General features: G+C 42.6%; 1 protein-coding gene across 2 annotated transcripts; it reads left to right on the forward strand.

The window, feature by feature from the left end:
- Positions 1 to 915: 915 nt before the first annotated feature.
- On the forward strand, positions 916 to 22,730 carry ehmt1b (euchromatic histone-lysine N-methyltransferase 1b). Of its 2 annotated transcripts, none has more exons than XM_028417885.1 (26): positions 916 to 958; positions 8,149 to 8,236; positions 8,308 to 8,819; positions 10,399 to 10,645; positions 10,767 to 10,915; positions 11,147 to 11,299; positions 14,098 to 14,169; positions 14,338 to 14,440; positions 14,861 to 14,983; positions 16,271 to 16,548; positions 16,650 to 16,885; positions 16,972 to 17,175; positions 17,270 to 17,352; positions 17,457 to 17,563; positions 17,681 to 17,803; positions 17,895 to 17,996; positions 18,460 to 18,564; positions 18,651 to 18,805; positions 18,891 to 19,061; positions 19,475 to 19,619; positions 19,696 to 19,773; positions 19,857 to 19,972; positions 20,810 to 20,896; positions 21,382 to 21,460; positions 21,602 to 21,777; positions 22,524 to 22,730. In XM_028417885.1, the coding sequence occupies exons 1-26, from the start codon at positions 938 to 940 to the stop codon at positions 22,711 to 22,713; spliced, it is 3,903 nt and encodes a 1,300-aa protein (XP_028273686.1). In that variant the 5' UTR covers positions 916 to 937; the 3' UTR covers positions 22,714 to 22,730. The 2 variants fall into 2 exon arrangements, with proteins under 2 accessions (XP_028273686.1, XP_028273685.1); XM_028417884.1 differs by lacking the exon at positions 916 to 958 and adding an exon at positions 4,873 to 5,107.
- The last annotated feature ends 1,515 nt before the right edge of the window (positions 22,731 to 24,245 follow it).

The raw sequence follows: 24,245 nt of genomic DNA on the forward strand, positions 1-24,245 counted from the left end.
CAGCTTCTTCCACTGGACCTTGTGATGAGATCAACTGTTAACCACTTTAAAAGCCATTTCTTTTTTTCTTGGAGGTGACATGATAGTGGAGCTGCATGTGAACCACTTCTGTGGACAATACTTCCAATTACAGTAGTCACCTAGTGACAAGCAAGGGTAAGTGCAGATAAAAATGGCAAGATCCAAGATGGCTGACAGTGTCAGCTATGCTGAGCACCCACAGGAATAACATGTCATACATTTCACTTGGTGGTTTTGTGTCATGTTTCAAGTTGACATCATGCAATTCGGTTGCAAGTCATACTATAACCTTAACTGGTGTAGAAATAAGTGATCTACAGTAACATCATGATTACTGTGTGAGCATTCTGACAGGTTTGGTCCTGTACTGAGTGCCATAAAAGTGGGCCAAAATAGAACAAAGCAGATTGCTTAAATTATATTAGCAGTATATTAAATTATGTTAATAGGCATACAATAATGTGTTTAACCATCATGTTGGAGGGCAGTTCTCTTTTTAAATGTTAGAAAAACTTGTTAGGTCAGCTTAATCTTTGGATTGAACTAGAACAGAGATTCATGCACCAAAGATCACCCACTCAGATGTTATTGGGGATGAATGGTAGCAAATCCCATTGTGCAGATTGTGCAGTGGGACCCTGTATTGCCATGTGTTGCATTTATATTTATTTATTTTCAATTCATATAAAATCAAATGTTTGTGGTACCTCTACCATTGATGCATTGTTTCTGTTTTACTTTGTATTTTATTATCGTTAACACAGCCAACCTCTCAACCATCCTAAAATTAAGTTATTATTATTGTTATAGTTGATCATATTATTGATAAACCCTCAGGTGTGATACACTAGTGTTTGCGAATCAATAAATGTGACGTAATCCGGGGGTGGGCGGAGTTTACGTCCAGGCAGGCACCATGGCTTCGGTTGGAACCGAGGTGAGTGTTTCAGCTTTATCTACGCCAAGCTTGTTTTACTTCCACACCGTTTTATACACACTGGGGATTGTGTGTCGCCCCGGCCGCCAGGACGCCGCTTTGTAAACGAATGAACTGTCGGTGTGGAGGTGCCGGTTTTGTCGGAAACTGCTCGTTGCCAGCCTGGAGTCTTCTGCTTTTGTGCTGGACCGGAGGGCAACTGAATGTGCAGGAAGATGCTGCGCCCCGGAACCTGAATGGTCCGTACGGGCGCGTTTTGTGCTCTGCACCTTGATTTGCTCATACATGGTCCAGGCACATGTCACTGTGTCCAGCTTTAGCGGTACAAAATAAACTGCACATACATGTACCTGCGTTGTTTTAGCCAACATCAGTCACAGTTGGAGCTGTATTGTTTGACACCGGCTCACTGGCGGCTAATTTAGACAGTGTTGTTTAGCTAGCTAGCAGCGATGCTAGTTAGCAGACTGTGCACACTTTTTCAAATTGACACCAAAACTGATTTATGAGGTTATCTTTATTAAACGCCAGGACCTTGTCTTGGTGTAATATGAAACAATACGTATAAATGCTCTGCTGTTGATGTTATCTTCACTGTGCTTTGTATTATCTTAGCTGCACGATAACTGATGCAGGCAAATGAAGGCAGCTTTGGCAGTGGTGCCACAGCCTCCCATTGCATACTTATGGCGCCAGCTCCGAAACCATCTTTACTGTCTCTGTGTTGCTATTTTTTCCACGTTTGAAACTTTTGCGTTGTATTGTTTTCCTGTTGCTGGCTCCTCTTTGTTAGCTTCGTGTAGCTACTGCCATGGCTTCCAGTCGGTGCAAAGCATTCCTGTGCTGGTTGTGTGAAGTTGCATTGCTTTTTAAGGAGATATTTTATTTGTGAAGATTGAACGGTGCACACTTGCAAGTGTGTCACTGCTTTAGTCTTTGTTACAGTTCTTTTTGTAGCGTGTGTGTGTGTGTGTTTTTTTTTTTTAGTATAAAGTATCCGGCCGTGTTCAGCAGAGGTCGCTCGCACAGCGCCGATATGAAAACCTGTTCAGCAGTGCTGAGTGTCTTTAAAGCGAAGGAAGGTGTGGAGTTTGTGGCCACTTCCTCTTTAAACTTTACATTGCGTGATATTGATGTCGTTTGTCTACACGTACCACGTTGAGTGTGTGTTTTTCTGCTCTTATTGAAGTGGTTGTCACAGCCACCACTTGACTACAAAGGGAGTCAAAGAAATCACTCACTCCTCTGTGTTTTATGCAGCTTACATGTAATATCCTGAACCTAAATGTCAAATATTTAAAGATGTGACATGTGCTAAATCTAAAATGTTGCTTTTTACTGTGCTCCCTACTCTTAGACAATACCGCTTTGTACCACAAGATGGTCCAGTGAGCCAATGAGTTGTAGAGGTGTTATCAAAATTATGAGCCTGCCAGTATGACGAGGAGCTATAGAGATAGATATTTGATATCTGTGTTTGTCTGATTTGTTCTCATAGTCAGTGTAAAAGCTGAATGTCCAGCTAGCGACACATGTTGATATGCCTTAGACAGCAGAAAATATAGTACCGCAGCTATGTTGCTTTCTGTGTTTGAAGCCAAAAACGAGCGTCCGACTGCTAGCTGGCTAGTGAATTCAGATACTCTAGTAAACAAACACTAAGTAGCCTAGTGCTGGATAAATTGTCAACAGCTTTTTTTCATTTATTGCTTTCCATACAGGGCTACAGCTGAGCGTTTGTGCAAAATGTGTATATAAACGAAGAAGCAATCGCTTTTGCGTGCACACTCCATGCCTCATGTAGCTTAACATAACCTCTTGCAAGTGTTTTATATTCTGGTCGCTTGCTGTTACAGCATGTACATTTTGTGTTCCCTTTAGTATTCAGTTTGGGTGTGCAGACGGACAAGAGAAAACGGCAAAAAGAACGGCCTTGGTTCAATGTCGAGCAGTGCTTTTGGCCTCAGTAGCTAAAGTTTATTGTTAGGAAGAAAGATCCATTATTAGCCTTGTGACAGATACCATCCTGCTGGTGTCATATCCTCTCTGTCGTCTCTAGAATTGCTTGAAACATGATAGTGCTACCACGACAGGCACAATTACTTTGAGTGTTTTTTGATAATTGCAAAGATTAGGTTGTAGACCATGTGCCTTGCATTATGCAGAGGCCTGTGCTAGGTATGAATTATGTTATACTATACTCATCACTTGCATTTTAGGTGAGTAATTTAGAGCTACATTTCTTGTTTTACGTAGCTAAAAAACTGAGTATACCTGCTGTTTTGTCAGTGTGGATTGTAAGTATTATCTGAGTATTCAAAAATACAGGACAAGCTGAGTGTTTTGATTTATGCTGTGTACAGGGTTAACACTGCAAGGCAGTACCTCCGTCATCTATAGGTTTCTAAAGAACAATTTTAAGTCCTATTGAAAGGCTTTCACAGTCGCTTTGTTGGAAGCTCCTGAGTCTACCTTAACTCCTGGTTGATCCAAAATCAGGCAAAGAGGTGGAGCGCAAGCAGAGCTGAGGTAGAGTTGAGAACCAAGAAGCTCACGCTACGAGTCCCAACATGTCTTTCACATGTTTAACCTAAGGGCCTTGACTTGCTTTTGGCTGGACCCATACAAACCTGCACATTTTGACACTTACACATGGGTTTAATCAGCACCCAAGGTTGCCACTTGTGCTGTACCTACGCCAGGTTGGATTGTGGGCTACGTCCCTGGTGGCCTCAAGGATCAGCCAAATGTACTGACGGATTCATGCATAAGGTCCTTTGTATTTTTCTCATCCTAAATGTCAAAGCATTGCTTTAACCTTTGTATTTGGGTTAGCCATAGCTTAAATGTTTAGACCGAGATTACTTTTGTGTCATAACGGCTATGTTTTGTTCATTTCTCTGTATTTAAATGTGCGTTATTACAGATGTTTGTATTGTTTTTTCGAGATGTGGTTGCCATTGTGGCCTTTATGTGTTCATTCATTCAAGACAAAAAAAAAGACGCGCCTTCACTGGAACAGTCTACATCACCAAAAGTGACTCATGTACTGCAAAAATGTGAAGTAGGAACTAAATAAGACTCTGAACTAGATCACTCTGACACAAAAGAGATACAGTTACAGAAACCATTATAGAAGTTCCTCTTGAATGAACTCAATGTTAGGTTGTGAACAGTAGGACAGCATGAGACCATGAGAAACAGTTCTCCTTTTTTATCAAAGGAACATTATGAAGCAAAAAACACAATGACGAGAATGGCAAAAAAAACTTGTGTTAAGTTGGTTTTCTCGAAGCATGATATTACATTTCTTGTCTTTTTGTTTTTGCTTTTGGGCTTAGTTTCAGTTTTTACCAAAAGCCAGCTTGACCTGTTACTGTCTTTACTGTGGCCTAATATCTTTTCATGCATGTTATGGAAGTGTTTGCTCTCTTCACTGGCCCAAGGCTCAGTGGAGACAAAAGACTCTTCTGTTGAGATGTTCACAAAGTGGCCTGGCGACTCTGCAGTTTGTTCTTTTACCGCTGCTTCATTTGCATAGCACTCCTGAAAGGGCAGAAGCTGCACACTCATAATGCAGCTATAACAATAACGTCAGAGAACTGCAAAGAAGGTGCGATACACTGCTTGCAAAGAAATGTAATACTAAAAGCCAATCAAGACAGCACTAGTGTATACATATGTTAACAAAGCAAACCTTCTACTTGAAATTGGAGTAATATAGACATTGTTTTTTTCTGCTCCTACTGGCTGCACAGCATATGTGTGGTGTCTTGGTTCTAGTGGATATCTTCAGTGGCAATGAGATCTTCCAGTTTAAAAAAAAAATGGAGTGGTGTTACACTTTGAAATGACTGAGCATGCTCTGTGGAGACCCTCTGAAGAGGAGGACCGACAGAGGGAGCCACCAGGTCACATGACTGGTGAGGTGAATGTGCATGCGGGGAAAGAAAAGGAAAAGAGGAACAATCTGTTCGACACATTCTCGTTCTCTCTGTCTCTCTCTTCGTTCTCCCCCCACCCCTCACCCCCTACCTCTCTCTCTCTCTCTCTCTCTCTTTCAAACACACACCCACACACTCTTCCTCTCTCTCTCTCTCTGTCTCTGCCGCCTTCTTCTTCTCAATGGAGGCCATGAGAAGAAAGCAGGTATGATGCTTCCTTGAGGCACACAAGGGGAAAGACATGTTAGCTTTGTATTCTTCACCCTTGGATGGCTTTTAATGGTCTGAGGAGATGTACAGCCTTGCTTCTCAGATCCTTTTAGCCATTTTCTCTAAAAGTTAACATCAACTGGTTTGAGCTCTTGCTGTCTTCTTCTCTCTTCTTTAAGGTTGTACAGAAAGATGCGTTTCTCGAGACAGTTGCGGCTGTGTTATCAGAAACGGATTGCTCTTGATTCTTAAAAGCGAAGTCCTGATCTTAAGGAGCAATGTTTTTTTTGTGTGCGTGTGTCTGTGGTAGCTGTTCTGCTTTATCAAAGAGATTTGAGGATGGCTTGTTGGATCCTGTTGTTGGAGAGAGATCCTTCATGGATTAACACAACAGCTGTATTTAGAGCAAGCACACAGCATGACAAATATGATGTCATTTTCATTATGGCCAGATAAGTCTGACCTCCTGGAGATCTGGAAACTACTCCTATTTTCTAAACTTAAGGCCAGCTCTCTTCTCTTCTTATGCTTTTTAATCTCTCCTCTGATTTGTTCCGTGGGGGCTTGATATATGTGATCAGACTGATATGTGATCATAAGGCTGCATTTGGGGTTTATCGATTTCAAAGTGCACGAAACTGTGATGTTAACTTTCATTTTTACCAGTCACTAGATAAACATTAATTTTCAGGGTCTAGATTTGTTTACACAATTTCAGCTTATTCTTTTTTTTTTTAATGCAAAGCAGGTTCATTTTGCCTTTTTTCCCACAGTGGACGATTGGGAAGTTTAGGAGGAGAGGAAGCTCCTCTTAAACTAAAACACAGGAGCTTCGATCCCCAAACTCTTAACCACATTTCCTGATGTTTTAACTGAAATAGGACAATCCAGGATGAGATTATGCAGCACAGTGTTGGGATTTTTTCCTCCTCCAAGCTTTGCCATATTTTTGTGAGATACGGTATAGTGTCGCCTATTTAGGCCTCAAACAAAACCCTCTTTGCTTCTGTAGCTGTAAGCAAGGCATGCACGCACATTATCATTTTATCTCACTGCCGTGTTGTCACCTAGTCCTTGTCCCTGGCAGTGTAATAGCCGATTGTGTAACGCATTCGTCGGCTTTGTGTTTAGGTAGGTCTGACTTGTTTTCAGGTCTCCTGCTACAGATCTAAAGATAGGTCACATCAGAGTGTAGGCCCAGGCCTTGTCACACACCAGGTTAGGGTGTAGAGACAGTAAATGATTGAACCATAACAGTATTTTAAGAGCTTCTTTTTTATAACTGAAAAAAGCTTATGTGCAGATTCACTAAAAGGTCCAGTCTGGAATGTAAACTCTGAACCATTGGGGCCATATTTTCGCAGTCTTGGCTGAAACTGTGGTGTATTATTACATATTTCCATTTTTAATCAGCTACTTAGGGGCTCCCTAACAGCTCTGACAGCCTTGGATTTTCATTTGGAGCTTCATATAGCAGCCTCCATATTCACATCCACAAGGCTCCAGACCCCCTTCAGTCCCCATCTAGTGGAAAACTACTGCAATGGCCACGTTGTGTCAGTAAACAATCTGGTTGCGAAATGGCGGAGATCTGCAGACAGCCTTCTCTGCCTCCCTTCCCCCCCTCTCCTCTCTGTCTCCAGTGTGCATGTTCCACTTTCCACCACTAGGGGGAGAGATGAGGCTGGTATGTTTTGTGTCTGGCTTTCCTCAATCCATGAAAAAAGGGATCTAAAAGATTCTTCTCCTCCTCATCCTCACTAGATCTCATCATGCAGATCATACACCACAGAGGGCTGTCCCAGACTAGATGTTCATTGGGAAGCACCCTCAGTTTTAGTGAGCACAGACCAGTTCTTGGCCTGACCTTGTTGCTGTTTGACAAAATGCATGTTTATGTTTGGCACAGGGACTCAGAAGCACATGGGCAGAGTATGATTTGGGAAGTCTGTCCTAATGGTTCATTTAGTTGGGATCTCAGCTGTCAGTAGGTCAGGACTCACACTCTACACTGGTAAATCTGAGGATTTGACTTTCACTGTCCTCGACAAAGAGAATGTAGAATATCTAAGTGAATCAGTTTGGTATCAGCCGTCTCTGTCTCTTGCTGGTCTTTTGATTGTGCCAGTTTGAGGGAAAAGGCTTCCTCTGTTTTTCCTGGAACAGTTACATTTAGTACCTGCTTTTTACATATGACCCCTGCCTCTGCCGGCACACATGTCTGTATATCGGCCTTTGTTTTGCCTGTAAGCAGCCTCAGATGAGGTTGAGGAGAAGGCATGCCTTTCTGTTAAGTACTGATTGTGGCTTTTGTCAAGGTTCCCTTTCGTATTTAACCTGAAAGGCTGACTCCGAGTTAAGGGTTTGCAATAAAAGAGGTGACTTTCAGAAGGGAAATGGGACCTTAAAATGCAGCAGAAAATATGAATTTGTGATGTTCATTTTCCTTTGGTTCCTTTTGGGTCATTTTCCAAGAGTGAGCAGAAGGAAGACAGTTTAACATTTCCTGGCATCGCCTCTGGGAGATGCAAAGACGGTCGATGGGTGGTTTAGATCTCTTTTGAAGTTGTGGCAGGCATGTACTGCCCCACTGTTTGGCTTTTGCTTAGAAAGAGAGGAGATGGACAATGGAAGTGCATGGGGGTGGCCTCTTACTCGACAGTCTTTCTGACAAAGACACATTAGTGAAAAGTACAAAGGAATACCCATTTACATAGCACTCAGTATATAAAAGGGACATGATGTTGTTCGGATATCCCTGCCTACAATTTGATGTTTTTTACAGATCAGAAATGTGATTTGTTGCCCATCAACAAAGGAAGCAATTCCTCACATTTAAAAGAATGTTTGGAACTTGATTTTTACTGCATTTATTGCTGCAGTATATTTTGGTACTGTGACAGACAAAACATCTGATTTGAAAAAGTTACCTTGGAGTCAGGAGACTATTTTTAGACATTATACAAACTAAGCAATTACTTGAAATATTCATTCACAAAAATAGTTAATAACAGTACCAGTGTTCTATATCAACAGCCCGCTGGTCTAGCCAAGAGCAGCGTGGAGAAGGGTGCCTCCACAAAGAAAGAGGGACTTGATCCATCAAGCAATGGGGAAAAGTCAGGTATGAGTAAGTTAACTTGCTTTATTTGTGTAAATAAAAGTTTTACATTGTAATTTGCATTGTGTCTTTAGATGGAGACAAAGAGATTGAAGCCAGACTGGCCTCTTCCCCTGCAGCAGAGGCAAAGCTGAATGGCACCGAATGTGACGACACGAGGCACAAGAGCCTGATGACGGGCAACAATAAGACTGTACTGTCTGTAAACGAAAACGGCACGTCGGACATGGAACCACCGCACGGTTCTGTCACTGGAAGCAATGGATTCATTCTCACTAAGCAGAAGCAGGAAGGCAGTGGTACGGCAACACCCGGCTTGGGAGTTTCCCCTCACAGGACTAACTGGTTGCCTTCGGGCTCACCGACAGGGGGACACACAGCCAAACCCCTTCCTGCCTCCCCATCGGGGTGTGCACAGAATTCTGGTGCACTAAGGACTAACCCCGGTACGGGGACTAGGTCAGGTCAGGGGACATCGGACACTAAAAATGGCAGCATTTCGTCTCCTGCTCCTGCTCCAGCACCAGTCACTATACACAGAGCACGCAAGACCATGTCCAGACCTGCTGTCAGCCCGGCACAAAAGGTAAACCAGAAGCCATACATTGTTATTTCTGTTTTTTTTTAATATGCGTCCTCCTCTTCGCTGTCTACTGAAGAACATCCATTTACAATTCAACCAATGCTTTGTGGTGCAGACAGAATCTGTGACATCATATGAGAATGATGCCGATTAGATAGATAACTATAATTTGGGAATTAAAATAGGATTCAGTGAAATCCAACTTTATTTATTTATTTATTTATTTATTTATATAGCACCTTTTGCAATCAATATTTAATTTAATTTAAGCTCTAGGTGCTTTACAGAAACCAAGAGCCTGAACCCTCAAGCAAGCAGTGTCAGGAAAAACTCCCTTTTAGCAGGAAGAAACCTTGAGCAGCACCTGACTCACAAGCTGACTTCCTGCTGATAGTCGACCGGGTGAAGGAGGAGAAGAAGAGATAGACGGGACAGAGAAGATGAAAGAGACATACATACAATAAACATCATACATTACAGAGAACAAACAGGTTGTTATAATTGTAAAGCTGAGATTGTATTTATATTTATTTTAGCTGATATGTTGTTCAAGTTAATTATACAAGTACTACATGGGCAGGAGTGGACAGTAGACACTGGATTTGTGAATGCCATTCAGCATGCTGATGTGGACGGAGAGAAAGATACAGAGAGAGAGAGAGAGGGGAGGGGAGGGGGAAACATAATAATGGAGGTGGGTACTCTGCTTGGTGGATCATGTTTGTTCCCTGGCAGCGTAGGCCTATAGCAGCTTAGCTCTAATAAAGTTTAAAGACTACGTGTTGGTCAGCCCTATTCTACCTGTGGTTGGATGTGAAGTGACTATAACCATACCTATCAGCCCTTCACACTTTGTTTGAGGCTAACTATACGCTTTACAACATATAAATGTACTCTATTATCAAATGGACGGTGACACCAGCAGTCTGTTGTTGAGAGTTTGGATGCTGACTGCAGGCTTAGCGAGGTTGACAAAGACGCTTCAGGATTGATCCTTTGCTATGCATGACATCATGTTTCATGATTGAACTTCCGCACTATGTCTTCTTTGATAGTTTGACATTTAACCGGTCTAGCTGGGGAAACATTTGTTATACTGTACACTTATGTACTGTCATTTGATTAATAATTAACAGTCAGGTCCGGCATATCTGGTGTTACTGGCTTGTTTTGCCTCTGAAACACTTATAAATTATCTACAGGCTTTAAATGACTGTGAGTAGATCTTACTGAAGTACAAAAAACAACTCCTTGTGCTTTTTAAGGGTTTGTATCTTAGCCAGTGCTTCCGGAAGTACAATTCAGGACAACACACTTTTGTTTAGTGTACTATGATAGCACAAATGTATGCAAAATCATATACAAAATAGTGAAACCGCTGCTGTTTCATGACATCAGACAACAGTTGCAGGATGTGTATAAACGTTGATAACTGATTTTATTGATTGCAGTATGTTGTCATTATATTAGCACAATATGATTTAGCTAGAAGAAGGAAACGTTGATTTTTTTTTATTTTTTTTTGCTGTACAATTAAAAGAGAAAATCTAACCAGGAGGTTTTGTTTTTTTGTCACCTGCAGCTTCTTAACAGGGAATTAAGAGAAGCAATGAGTGCCAAATTGGAGAAAAAGGATAGTCATGTCGCACCCGGTGTGCAGAAATCCTCGCAGCAGTCATCCGCTCAGAACCATCTACCTCAGAGTCTACCAGACACGCCAGCTTCAGCACAAACCGCTTCATCTGCTTCACCAGCACCTCAGCCTCCAGCTCATGCAGAACCTGCAGCTCCTTCAGCTTCAGCTCCAGCCCCTGCCAAGCTCCAACTAGGTTAGAGAAATTCAAGTGACGATTTGCTCTTGGAGTTCAGTGTGATCAGTGAATTGCAACAGAGGATATGTGTGTGTGTGTGTGTGTGTGTGTGTGTATTTTTTCCCCCCACCCGATACAGGCTCTTACTCAGGAGGGTTGTCATTCCGTAAGAAGAAGAGAAGGATGGGAACATACAGCTTGGTTCCCAAAAAGAAAACCAAAGTGCTAAAGCAGAGAAGTGTGCTGGAAATGTTTAAGGAGCTACAGAAGTCTGCCAAGAGCCCACAGGTCTGTTTTCCTCTGTCTCTTATACTCCTTGTCGACTGTCCTCAAATGTTGAAGTCAGACACCTGTTGTTCCATACTGTACCTGAAATCTTACCTGTTTCATCAGAGGTATAGAGATGTAAACATGCAGCTGTAATAATGTGATAAGGATCAGTGTGCTTTCAGATATGTCCAGGGATTTGTTTACACTGATGCCTTTGGATTTTCTCTGATTATCTTTTTCTCTTTTCAGCCTAAAGAGGTGACAAACATAAATGGTGAGAAGGTGGGAAATGCTTCAGAGGAGGAAGAGTCAGAAGATCTAGAGTCTGAGGAGGAGGAACGGCAGCAGTCGGCAGAGGAACCTGTCCGTGCCATCCAGGAAATATCTGAACCCACTGCTCAGGTTGGAGGATAAAAATAGTTTCCTATCCCGACATCATATAGGTGCTGGTATCTATGGTTTTCATTTGACATGAGATTTGACATGTGAGAAAACATCTGCTTCCTCTAGATGGCGCTCACTTGTGGTGATTAAGTGTAAAAAGAAAGAAAAAAATCTAAACACATTTGCAGCATCTCCGAAAATATAGTGATGCTTGAAAGTTTGTGAACGCTTTAGTATTTTCTATATTTCTTTATGAATATAAACCAAAACATCAGCAGATTTCAAAACAAGTCCTAAAAGTAAATAGATAGCCCAATCAAACAAATTTGCTGCTCATCAGGCTGTAAACTTTTCCACAGTCATCTCTGAAGAGTTTTAGATTTCACAAATGAACGGGCAGACGGATTGGGTGCAAATGGAGGAAGTTCAAGTCCGACGTTACCCTCCACAGGAGCGTCTATCAACAATGATTGCTCCAAAAACAAGTCACGTAACAGGCTGCAAGGTTACAAATGAACCTAGGGTAACCTTTAAGCTGCTAAGGGCCTCTTTCACATTAGGCTGATGTTGGTGTTCATGAATCCACCATCAGGAGAACACTGAACATCCATGGAGTTCATGGCTGAGCTGCACGGAGGAAATCACTTCTCTCCAAAAAGAACACTGCTGCCTGTCTGCAGTTTGAGGAAGATGATGTGGGCAAAACCAGAGGGCTGCTGGGAAATATTTTTGAGGACAGACTAGATTTGTTTTTAATAAGAAGTCTAATTTTGGAAGAAAAGAATGAGTTCTTATACTGCAATCCAGTACAGGGCTCTAGACTAACTTGTTGCACTGGTTGCACCGGTGCGCCTAACTTTTTTTTCTTAGGTTCACCGGCACAAAATTTAGGTGCACCGCATCACACTTAACACCGCAGTTTGTGAATTAAAAAATGATTAAATCATACACACCATTATCTATTTAATCTATTTATCTATTTAATATATATATATATATATATATATATATATATATATATATATATATATATATATATATATATATATATATATATATATATATATATTTAATATTTTATATATCTATTTAATTTTGTTTTCTTCAACACTTTTCTAATGCAGCTACAGTATCTCTTCTCCATCTTCCTCACCTCTCTGCCTCAGGTTCTCCTGTGTCTCCTCTCTTCCTAAAGCTGAGCTCCAGCTGACAGACTTGTCTGTTACAGTTTAGCTGTATGCAGACATCATACTGACAGACAATGCTCCACTATAGCAGGTTAATAACAATACGTTTTAAATGGGTGTGCATCATTTAACCATGTACTATAACTCCTTATGGTCGCACATAGCCTATAGATCATATAAATCTTTGATCAACCTGTAACCAAATAAAATGATTAATAATAATTAATAAACATAACGACACATACGAACAGCCCAGTTAACACCAAGGTACTAAGGTACTAAGGTAAAGCTGGTAAAACCGTCTGCTCTTCTCTTGATGCAGCACACTTCAGTGTGTGCGGTGTGTGCCAATCCAAACTGATACATCGCTGCCCTGTGGAAAATAATCCATAATTTTGTAGAAAAGCGCTGCACTAAGCCTTCTTTAGGCTTCATATTAAAACGTATATTTCTCAGATAGTCATAGAGGAACTAGACTTTGGGAGCGGGTGGGAGCAGGATTTAAAAACTTGGTCCTGTGCAGATCTCTACTCTGCTGACCCACGACTGCAACCATCACACAACACCAGCATCTTCGTCACATTTGCGGACAACACAGCTGTGGTGGGTCTGATCTCCAATGCAGATGAGACAAACTACCGGAACGAAGTGAACCTTCGGGCCTTGTGGTGCAAAGACACCAACCTTTCCCTGCCTGTGGGGACTTCAGGAGAGCACACACCCAGCACTCACCAAGGACTTCTTCTGGAGCAACAACACTGCTTCACTGCAACACCTCTACTTCCTCTGCAATCTCAGAGGAGCCAGAGCCCCCCTCCCCCCCCATGTGCGCCTTCTTCAGAGGCACAATTAAGAAAAGCATCACTGTGTGGTACAGAGCCTGCACTGCCACCTGCAGGAACATGCTTTACTGCATAGTGAGAGCAGCCATCCTTCTCCCCGCCCTTCAGGACCTCTGCAACACCTGCCTCACCCGAAAAGCCCTCCACATTGCAGGAGACCCCACCCATCCCCCCCACACTGCTTCTTCTGTGAGCTCCCATCAGGGAAGAGACTACAGGGCCTGTGGTCCTGGACCAGCAGACCAAGGGACAGCTTCATTCGCAAGGCTGTCAGGAAGCTCAGTCTGTCCCCTGCACAAGAACTTTGACCTCCCCCCACCAGGATCTTTGTATACCTCAACCCACACACCCTTTCTCTTACACACTCATTCTCCCCGTCTCTCTCTCTCACGCACACATTTTCCCCCTCTTACACCACCCTCAATGAGCTTAGCTCATCCATTGCACTCATCTGAACACAAGTTTGTTTACTTTGGGGCTATAATTTCACTGCTTTATGCACACTCACTGTGTTTTTTATTATTGTGCATGCCTTAATGCAGGTATACATATATTTTTATGCCTTTTATTTAGTTTTGCATTTTTTTTATGTTGCGGGACCGAGTAACTTGACATTGAGGACTGATGTTCACAAACTTTTCAGCAGCACTGTATACAAACCATGTTGTGAGAAATTTCATTTAGGAGTTCGAAGTACATCGTGCAACTGTGTCATTGAGTAAGTGGCAGCATGCCATGTTTTAAATGCTGCTGTTGAACTGTTGAACTGCTTTTTTTTTTGGTGGAGGTGAAAGATGAGCAGGAAACTGAAGACTCCGGTGATGAAGAGGGAGAGGAGGAGGGCACAGAGTCGGACTTGGTAAGACATCATCATTACTTTATTATATGTAACATCAGGGTATTAGATCTCATCTCATACCACCTTATTTGACTGTGGAGAGAGCAGAAATGTGTGTAGGTAAAAATGTAATTCTCTCTTTGGTTATTGATATCATCTCTGTGACTGAACTTCATTGTGCTGACTTAGAGCACAGAGTCCAGTCTGAAGAAGAAGTTGAAGAAGAAAACAAAAGCAGACAGTGCGTGGCTAAGGCCATCCAGGAAACGAAAGAGGAGGATGAAGGCCAAAGGTGAGCTCTGTCACACTACACCTATAGGACGTCATGCGTCACATATGTGCTTATAAGAATAATTTGTGTCATGTCTCAGGAAGAAGTTGAAAATGTCAATTTTTAAAAATATTTTTGTACCTTCTTGGCGCATCAGCTTTAATTGACTAAAAGGTACAGGTCTGTTACATTGAATGAGATTCTTGGGATCTAAAACTTAAGAATAAATTGACAAGATCATCACCTATTGCCACTGAGGTTACTCAGTATGTATAAGTGTGAGCTGATTGCACCATAGATTCCTGCATCTTTTAATTGTTTAGGTTGACAAGTGTTTCATGTAACAGTCTGACAAATATTCACACAAGATTGAATTCTAGCCTGAGGTCCTTTGTTTTTTTCTGTATGCATGCTCTTACCACTCGCTGTTGCTCTCCTCAGATATGGAGGTGGTTGTTGTTGAGCCTCAGGCATCAACTCAGACTGAGGAATGTGACGACAAGCAGTACACAGAGATTGTCCCACCGGAGTCTGTCAGTCTCAGCAAGACCTCTCAAAATAAAGGTAACAAACTTAAAGATCCAATATGTTAGACAACCCTTATGGACAGAAAACAGTACACAACCACACACTGAGCAGTCTGTTTGCGACCTAATATTGCCTCAATTCAGTAGATTGCAAAGTAAGTTAATCCACTAGGTATTGAGTTCCAGGGAATCCTGGGGGTTTCTCTCTTGCCACCAGCAGCAGAATGTTTGCTTTGCTTTGGTTGTAGTGCAGACATTTTAGAGTGAGCAGAAACGGCTGTAGGGCTGCCAGTCATTGAGGTTACAAGCCAGATGTGATGGTTATGCTGTTGCTTTGCAAATATCAATGACTTGTGCAGGTGGACACTTTTGATTAATGAAAACAATAACGCTTTTTTCATATGTTCAGCGGCTCTAAACTCAGTTGAGACCATAGACCCTATATAACTATGGGTGTAGCCTCCATGCCATCCTCATAGGTTGAAAGTCACCAACTCTTTCTCTGTGCCACACAGAGCATTTTCACAGCATCATAATCTGCCGAAACGTCCTGTTAGTCCAAATTCAGGAAAATAACTTGCTTATTTCTTAAGTTGGGCATTTTAACTCTTGAGCCACCCCCCAAATGTCGCTTTGAGACACCTCCATATGCGTTTATTTTTAAGCCCTGGAGGATTGTGGGGGAAAAAAGATATCAGCAAGCGTCATGTATAGGGTTACAAAATAACATTTATGACACTGAACACACCATTTGTGGAAAAACATTCCTTTCTCCTGCAGTCATTTACAGTCATATAATCATCTGTTGTTATCAAGCTAGAAAAAAATGTGATAAATGATCATTTGCCAGGAGTAAGTTATATCCACCTCCTAAACCTTGTACAGTGAGACATAAAAAGACAATAAGAAAGTGTGATTTGAAATAATTTGTGTAAGACAGCCATTTTACATAGACTGAAACAACCATATGTTTGTATCCTCTGTGTAAATTATAAGTAAATAATTCTACCTTTCCCATGATATTTCCTCCCCTCATTTATACTGGGATTAGTAGTTAGTTGTTTATGCCACTCTTTATTTTGCTTCTGCTCATTTCCCCTTGTTCACAAACTTCAAACAAGGTCTGTGTTATAATGCCTTTGTAATTTTGCACTGTTCCTATCTCCCCTGCCGGCCTCTGTGCCTTTCACACAGAACTGCACGGTGCATTAAAGGTGCAAAAGACCCCTCAACGGACAAGCCCTTTGAAAGGGGCTTTTGAGTTTCTACAACCAGACAGTCCTCAGAGGGTACATTTAACAAGTCAAACTTTGCCTCTCCTCAGACACAACAGGGTCAGTGGTGGAAGAGGCTCAGGAGCTTCCTCTGTGCAGCTGCCGGATGGAGACCCCCAAGAGCCGAGAGATTCTCATTCTGGCGGACAGGAAATGCATGGCCACAGAGAGTGTTGATGGACATCTGACGCGCTGTCAGGGTGCCGTAATGAAGCATGAAATGATGCGTCCTTCAAACTCTGTTCAGCTGCTGGTTCTGTGTGAGGACCACCGCAACGGCATGGTGAAGCACCAGTGCTGCCCTGGCTGTGGCTACTTCTGCAGAGCTGTGAGTATACAGTCACTCCATCAATGTGTCACCTGAAGAACAATTTACAGTAGGTAACCAAGGAGACAAACCTGAGACTTGTGTGGGTGTTTCCTGTGCAGGGGACCTTTATGGAGTGCCAACCAGACATCAACATCTCGCACCGTTTCCATCGCGCTTGTGCCTCAGTGCTAAAAGGTCAAAGCTTCTGTCCGCACTGTGGAGAGGAGGCCAGCAAGGCCAAGGAGGTCACCATTGCCAAGGCTGACACCACCTCCACCGTGCCTCTTGTACTTGCACAGCAGGGGCCAGCAACTCCTGGGGCCCCGGAGGGACGAGCAGACACCACCACTGGCAGGTCAGTAGGCAACTTTTGTGATTCTATCAAGGATTAACAAGCTGTCCACACTGTAAGTAACATTTTTTTGCTCATTTGCTTTTCAGTTCTTTTTGTGTTGCTGTGGGAGCCGAGGTCAGGGGAAGGGCTGACAGTTCGGTGTCCATCCGTTCTATGCATGGATTCGACCCCTCTGCTGTGCCTGGCTCGTCCAGAACTTCTTCACTGCAGCCCGGGATAGGAACATTTCCTCCAGGTCCTTCTTCTAGAGAAACTCTAGAGAGCATCCTCGTGGCTCTTGAAGCAGAGAAGTAAGCTGGTCTACGAGAGTGTCTTCTTAAGTCAGGGACCAAAGCCTACGTGTTTGAGACTAACCTTGTTTTTTTCTGTACTTGGTTTGATCAGGCCCAAGAAACTGCGTTTCCACCCCAAACAACTTTACCTCTCTGCCAAGCAGGGCGAACTGAAGAAGGTCTTGCTTATGTTGGGTATGTTGACCCCATTCAGGCCATTTATCAGCAGCTGTGCTTGTTACTTCGCTTTCATCCGCACATTTTTTTTCTATAAAATGTTTCCTTTCTTAACATTCCAGTGGACGGAATTGATCCTAACTTTAAGGTGGAGTCTCAAAACAAACGCACCCCGCTTCATGCTGCAGCCGAGGGAGGATATAAAGACATCTGCCACATGCTTGTACAGGTAAGATCATATTTCAGAGGTGCCTTGTGCCTTACTCCAGTTGAAATAAGAGACACTGGTGATGGTCTCTTAGTTATTTAATGGCATACATTAACAGCCTGATGTGTGACGTTTCAGGCTGGTGCAAACTTGGACATGTGCGATGAAGATCAGAGGACGCCACTGATGGAGGCCTGTGAAAACAACCACATGGACGTGGTGCTGTACCTGATGAGAGCTGGAGCCAGCACCATGCAAAAGGTAAAGCTTCTCCAGAATTTCAATACATGGATACTTATATTTTTTTTAAACATGAGAAACCGTCAATGATTATATTCTCTGCTGCTTTTAGGACGTTGAAGGATTCACATGTCTCCACCTAGCGGCAAAGTCTGGCCATTACAAGATTGTTGAGCATCTTCTGTCCTCAGGGCTGATTGACATAAACTGTCAGGTCAGTATAATTTCATAATTTTGTTTTTAAATTGTTTTACACAACAAGACGTCAGGATTTGATTAGTCTTGCTAAAAAGAAGCAGGGGGACCCGGCAAGCTAACTCCAGTTTAAAGTGCATAACAGCAGCTCATTAACATATTGCACCTTAATTTAATATGTGCACGAACATATGGAGAATATGTCCATAAAAGGTATAGACAGCTGTGGTATTACACAGAGATAAGAGGCAGGACTGCACTGTGTGTGATGTCCATGTTTGGGATGTCTGACCTTGCTGTAAGCAGGGAGCTTTCAGGACAGCTGTGATGTAATGACACAGTCTCTCCTTTGCACTGAATGGGTAGCTGTGCCCTTTCAAGATTAAAGACAGTTGACATAGAGGACCCCAGCACAGTGTCCCCACAGGACACCGACATGTTGCTCTGTTTGCGGTGCGCTTTGAAGTATCCTTTCTCCACAGGATGATGGAGGTTGGACACCCATGATTTGGGCCACAGAGTACAAACATGTGGACCAGGTGAAGCTGCTTTTGTCCAAAGGAGCTGACATCAGCATCAGGGACAAGGTTAGCTTAGAAGTCTGCTCTACCTGTGTTTGACCTGCTTTACAGATGGAACAACATTGTTGGGTTCTGTTGTTTTGTTTGTTCAGGAAGAAAACGTCTGCCTTCACTGGGCAGCGTTCTCAGGCTGCGTGGAGATAGCTCAGCTGCTGCTGGACGCACACAGCAACCTGCAGGTTGTCAACATCCACGGAGACTCTCCTCTACACATTGCTGCTCGGGAGAACCGTGCGGATTGTGTCACGTATGTCACAGTTTCTCTAAAAACAGAATTAAAAACAAGAGAATGGGAGCAGAAGGTTCTTACAATCCGGTCTTTGTGTCCTCAGGCTTTTCCTGTCTCGAGGAGCGGATGTGTTTCTGAAGAACCGAGAGGGCGAATCTCCTTCGGATTGCTGCAGCCACACCTCGAAGGCATGGGCCGCCCTGCAGGCCAACAGGAAGGAGAGGGACGCCAAAAACGGCAGGCACAGTCGAGCAGAGGAAAAAGTGCTTCACAGGTTTGAACCTTTTCACCCATACAGAATAGCTGTATTAAAGGTAGGGTAGGAGATTTCATTCTGATGCACTTAGTGTAACTTCTCTTTACAACCCGAATATTAATCATCTGTGGAAGCTATAAAACACTAAAAACATCAGCCAATCCTGCGAGGCGCCCCTGCTCGGAGTATTGCTGGTTGTCACTCTCTTCCTGCTCTGCGCGCACCAGAGAGGTACGTGCATGATGGCCAAAGTCACAGACTGGTTGGGAGGCGTGGCTTCGGGGTGAGCTTGGAGAGAAAATCTGGCTGACTCTCACTGAGTTTTCAAAATCTCCTACCCTACCTTTAACACTGCAGTAGACATGTGAATACAGGTGGTAACTTGTGACCAGAATTGACCAGAATCTGAACACCTTTGTATCTGGTTCCAGTGACATAACTTTAGGACAGGAGCGCGTCCCCATCCCCTGTGTTAACTCAGTTGACAGTGAATCTTACCCAGATGACTACAAATACATCTCAGAAAACTGCGTCACCTCTCCCATGAATATTGACAGGAATATCACACACTTACAGGTGGGTTTGAAGCCACCCAGATAAAATGGTTGACATTTTTCTTCATGTGTAGTAACTTTGTTTTTTTGGCGAACAGTACTGTGTTTGTAAGGAAGACTGTTCATCAAGTATCTGCATGTGTGGACAGCTCAGTCTGCGGTGCTGGTATGACAAGGTGAGGAGTCTCCTTAAAGAGGACAGTTAATGTGAACAGGCATGTTCACGATGTAACGGTGTATCTGTCTTTGTCGCATATAGAGCGGCTGCTTGCTACCTGAATTCTGCCGCGAGGAGCCCCCTCTCATCTTTGAGTGCAACCACGCCTGCTCCTGTTGGAGGACCTGCAAGAACCGCGTAGTGCAAAATGGCCTCAGGTATTTAAAAATGTATCCTCTGCATACTCTGCAAATTAAAAAGTAGATGTAGCTTCAGTGATGTCACCTGTGGGTTCACTTGGAGGTTGCCCCAGGGGTTCTCATTTGATCTGCTCGTGACAACCTGGCTCAGAGCTCTGACAAAGATGCCACCCGCAACACACAAGCTGACATCAAGTAATTTTATTTTGGTCACGTTAATTTCTAAATCATAATACAAGCAAAACGATATGGGATGCAAGCGCCTGTAGAATCAGTGAATCTAAACCTCTGCACTGTCTCAAGCATGAACATTCTCCCATACCGCCCCTGTTGCCATGCCACTGCAGCGTTGTTTCTTTTTTATGATATGTTCCAACCTGTGGTTCAAACCAACCCCATGACTGCATTTTCAAGAGCAAAGTCGGTGGGGTTTTTTTCAGCGTCTGTTGCCATGGTGAATCTGTGCATTGGGGCTCTATTGATGATGGCTTGCTTTTATAGAGTTGGTTGAGCTAAGCTGTAATCAAACCAGAAACTCGGTTTTCCATCTCTGAGTAAATTCGCTCAGAGTTCACATTTAAACTCATAGTTTATTAAACATTTTTAATGAGGGGGGGGCTCCTGCTGGAGGAGAGTGAGTGAGCACTGCAGTGCTAACAGGTGCTAACAAATAGCTGCCGTGTCACAACCAGCAGACCAAGTGGCAGGAGTCATCACATAATTAACAAATGAAATAGATGTGCATCTATTTTAAGACGGGCAGATTGAGCTATATGATCAAAACCATCTAGGCAGCACTGTAGATAGTGTGGCCTGTACCGTAATGCAATTTAGATGTTCCTATGCTTCCTGTAGGGTCAGGCTGCAGCTCTTCAGGACAACAAAGAAAGGCTGGGGCGTCCGGGCTCTGCAAGACATACCACAGGGGACCTTTGTATGCGAGTGAGTAAGACACTACACCTGTTTTTATTTACGCAAAAAGTATATTTATAGATTCAGACAGCTCATGGAATAGCAGCACTGTATCACTATCACCGACAGTTAGAAAAACCTGCTACTCTCACACAGTCAGCTTCTGAGGCTCCTGCTAGTCTGTGAACGCAGCATAATTGCACCTTTGCTCGAGCTTACAACTGCTGGTGGTGCCAGTCACTGTGCTAGTAATGTATTGTGACTGTGAAATCGCAACATTTAAGATTCTGTCTGCCTTAGAGGAGCAAATTTAATATTTTTTTTGATGCTGCAAGATCCATGCAGTATGTTTTCTACCTTCTACCTATAAATGTGGTGTTGTTTATTTAACTTAAACTTGACAGGTTTATGAACAATAACTCCTGTGTCTAATGTGCTGTAAACAGTGTGTATGAAAATGATCCAGCCAAGTCTACAGCCGCTGACTGCTCACCTGCTTTTTTTTTTTTAAACAGGTACGTAGGCGAGATCATCTCCGAGTCAGAAGCAGAGATGAGACAAAACGATGCTTACCTGTTCAGTCTGGATGATAAGGTAAGAATAAACAAACTCTGGAGAAGTCCACTGAAACTATAGTTCTAAACAAGAAGTGATTCAAAGCCTTCATTTTATTGCTTTTTTTTTTAAGAACAGTATTTTTCTCATGCTTTCTTTTTCTTTTATTTCCCCACCCAGCCACAAGACCTCTACTGCATCGATGCTCGTTTCTATGGAAACATCAGCCGCTTCCTAAACCACATGTGCGAACCCAACTTGTTTGCCTGCCGAGTGTTCACAACACACCAGGACCTTCGTTTCCCACACATTGCCTTCTTCGCCAGTGAGAACATCAAGGCTGGAGAAGAGCTCGGGTAGGTTTGAGGTTGATGCAGGGTTGTTTAGAGTCATATATCACTCAATTAATTATTAACAGGCACATTTAAGCAGGTTTCAGATTCACTTTATTTACTGACTTTACATTGATATAACGCAGACTTGACATTTGAGTCAATGGCTTCAACTGCTCACTCAGTGAGGCAGCAAAGTAGCCCCTTAACATAACATATCCACCATCATGACTCTCAGGCGGTCTGTGGTCTTTGTTGTGCACAAATCCAGCTTTTCTTTTTGCATTTCTACAAATGGAAACAGTAGAATTTTACAGAGCTATCACCTTTCCTCCAGGCAGGTCAATTTTTCTTTGGATTGAAAAATCTGTTTGATAGATTGCCATGTCATTTTGCCCAGACGAGGAATTGGACTGATTTTATGTAAGAGTTCAGACCAAACACCTAAATCCATGCTCAAGCCTTGCCATGCCAAAGTGTAACAAACATAGTAAACATACACATTATAAATATTTTTGCACACATGTAGAGTTTGCACGTGCTTCCCAGGTCTGTGTGGCTTTTTTCTGAGTACTCCGGCTTCCTCACATATACTAAAGATGTGCATGTTAGGTTAACTGGGGACTCTAAATGGGCCATAGGTGCGAGTGTGACTGAGGCAGACGGGCAACTTGTCCAGGGTGTACCCCCTCTCCCTCTTCACCCATCACCCCCCCCCCTTATTTTGATTAATATCTACTATCATTTGCCTTTTCATCTCTCCCTCTCAGATTTAACTATGGCGACCACTTCTGGGAAGTCAAAAGCAAGCTGTTCAGCTGCGAATGCGGCTCCTCCAAGTGCAAGTACTCATCGGCGGCCATGGTGTCCCTGCAGGCGGACAGCACACCGGAGGACCAGCAACAGCCGAGCGCATCCCCAGACACCAGCTCTTCCAACAGTCCCTCCAGCCATTCCTAAACAAAAAAAAAAAAAAACGCACACTACGTTTGGCTATACACAGGGACACCCGTCCCCCTTTATCCTCCTGGAACTTTTATCAACAGACTTGTACTGTATCTCCACTGCTGATCAAAGTCATGGACCATCAACTTCATTTAAAAAACCTGTACGACGACGTTACACCAATCCAGATGCACAATCAAATCCTTGAAGAACTTACGGCTCCTTTTATTCCACAATCTGTCTCATGAACAGCAGGGGGCAGTATCACCACACACAGATAAGCTTACAGGGACAATAAAAAACATTTCATACCTGACTTTGCTGGGAAGGAGAACTGTGCATTTTGTTTTTTTTTTAAGAGTCAAGGAATTTTTGGGGTTGCAGATGAGGGTATCGTTGTCTTTTGCAAAGACAACCTCAACGTAATTTTTTTTTTTGACCTTTTGCGGTCATCTACCATAAACCATTCCAGCAAACATAGCTGATAAATATTGAATTGCCACTTTCTGTGTCATGTCATCTTCCATGTAGTGTTCCAAAGGATGTGTACAACATTTGTCGCCGCAACTGAAGATTAATTAACTAAAAATACAAAAAAAAACATGTAACACAAAGGAAGTGGAAACCGTTTTTTTTAAATTTTTTTTTTATTTTAAGTGAGTAATGATTGTTTGGTAGAAAGATGATAAACCATTCCTCAAAAAAATGAGGCATTTTTAGTCTGAATAAATTGGCTGACATTTTTATTAAGCATGTTTAAGGGGGTCTGACGTGTCATATTTTTGCCACGGTTGTGGAAAAACTGATTAAACTAAAATCGGTTAAGAAAAAAAAAATCAAGAAAATGGTGCTGACAAAAGTTTTTACTTCTGTTCTCCTTTTTATTACCCAAGTGAACATAGTTTGTAAAATAAGAGGAAGTTTTTAAATTTTTCTTTTTTAAATGTTTTAATTTTATCTGCATTTTTTTAATGGTAGGTAACTGTAGTTAGATTTCTCTTTTTTTTTTTCTTTCTTTTTTGTTTTGTTTTTGCTGACAGAAGCCAACACTTCATTTTAAATGTTGTTAGTAAAGCAGTGACTGTTGTGCAAAGTCTTGAACGGTATACATGGGGGGGAGGTTAGGGTGGGTGCGGGAGTTATAAAAAAATGCACTTCCATTACGTTCTGTTACATATTTCTGGACCGTGAACCATCCATCTGATTGGTTGTATCTTTTTTCAATAAATTTAATACTAATGCATTTATTCACATACATGCTTTACTCGTTGATGAAAAGGATTTAAGTACTGCCAGCTTGTTTTCTTCCAGGTGGACGCTGCCACATGTTTTTTGACAGGGTACAGCGGTACTAAAATATCGGAACGGCGGCAGCATCGGAGCAGCTGACGCTTCCCAATCTGCTGTCGTTTTTATTTTTTTAAGCTTCTCATCTGTGCTGTTTCTTTGGTAAGATGAGCAAAAGCAGCTGATTGTCAAAGGTCACGTACATTTACATATTTCCCTTTAATCTGGATGTGATTATTAAGGCAGGATGATGTTGATTT

Source organism: Parambassis ranga, chromosome 12 (genome assembly GCF_900634625.1).
Source record: "Parambassis ranga chromosome 12, fParRan2.1, whole genome shotgun sequence".
NCBI classification, from domain to species: domain Eukaryota; kingdom Metazoa; phylum Chordata; class Actinopteri; family Ambassidae; genus Parambassis; species Parambassis ranga.

What these genes read in the sequence shown, in the direction of transcription:
- ehmt1b (XM_028417884.1), top strand. Translation starts at nt 5,084, where the DNA reads ATGGAGGCCATGAGAAGAAAGCAG. An exon ending in AGTCTGCCAAGAGCCCACAG is followed by an intron (nt 10,916 to 11,146) that starts GTCTGTTTTCCT and finishes TTCTCTTTTCAG; the next exon opens with CCTAAAGAGGTGACAAACAT. An exon ending in TGTTCAGTCTGGATGATAAG is followed by an intron (nt 21,461 to 21,601) that starts GTAAGAATAAAC and finishes TTCCCCACCCAG; the next exon opens with CCACAAGACCTCTACTGCAT.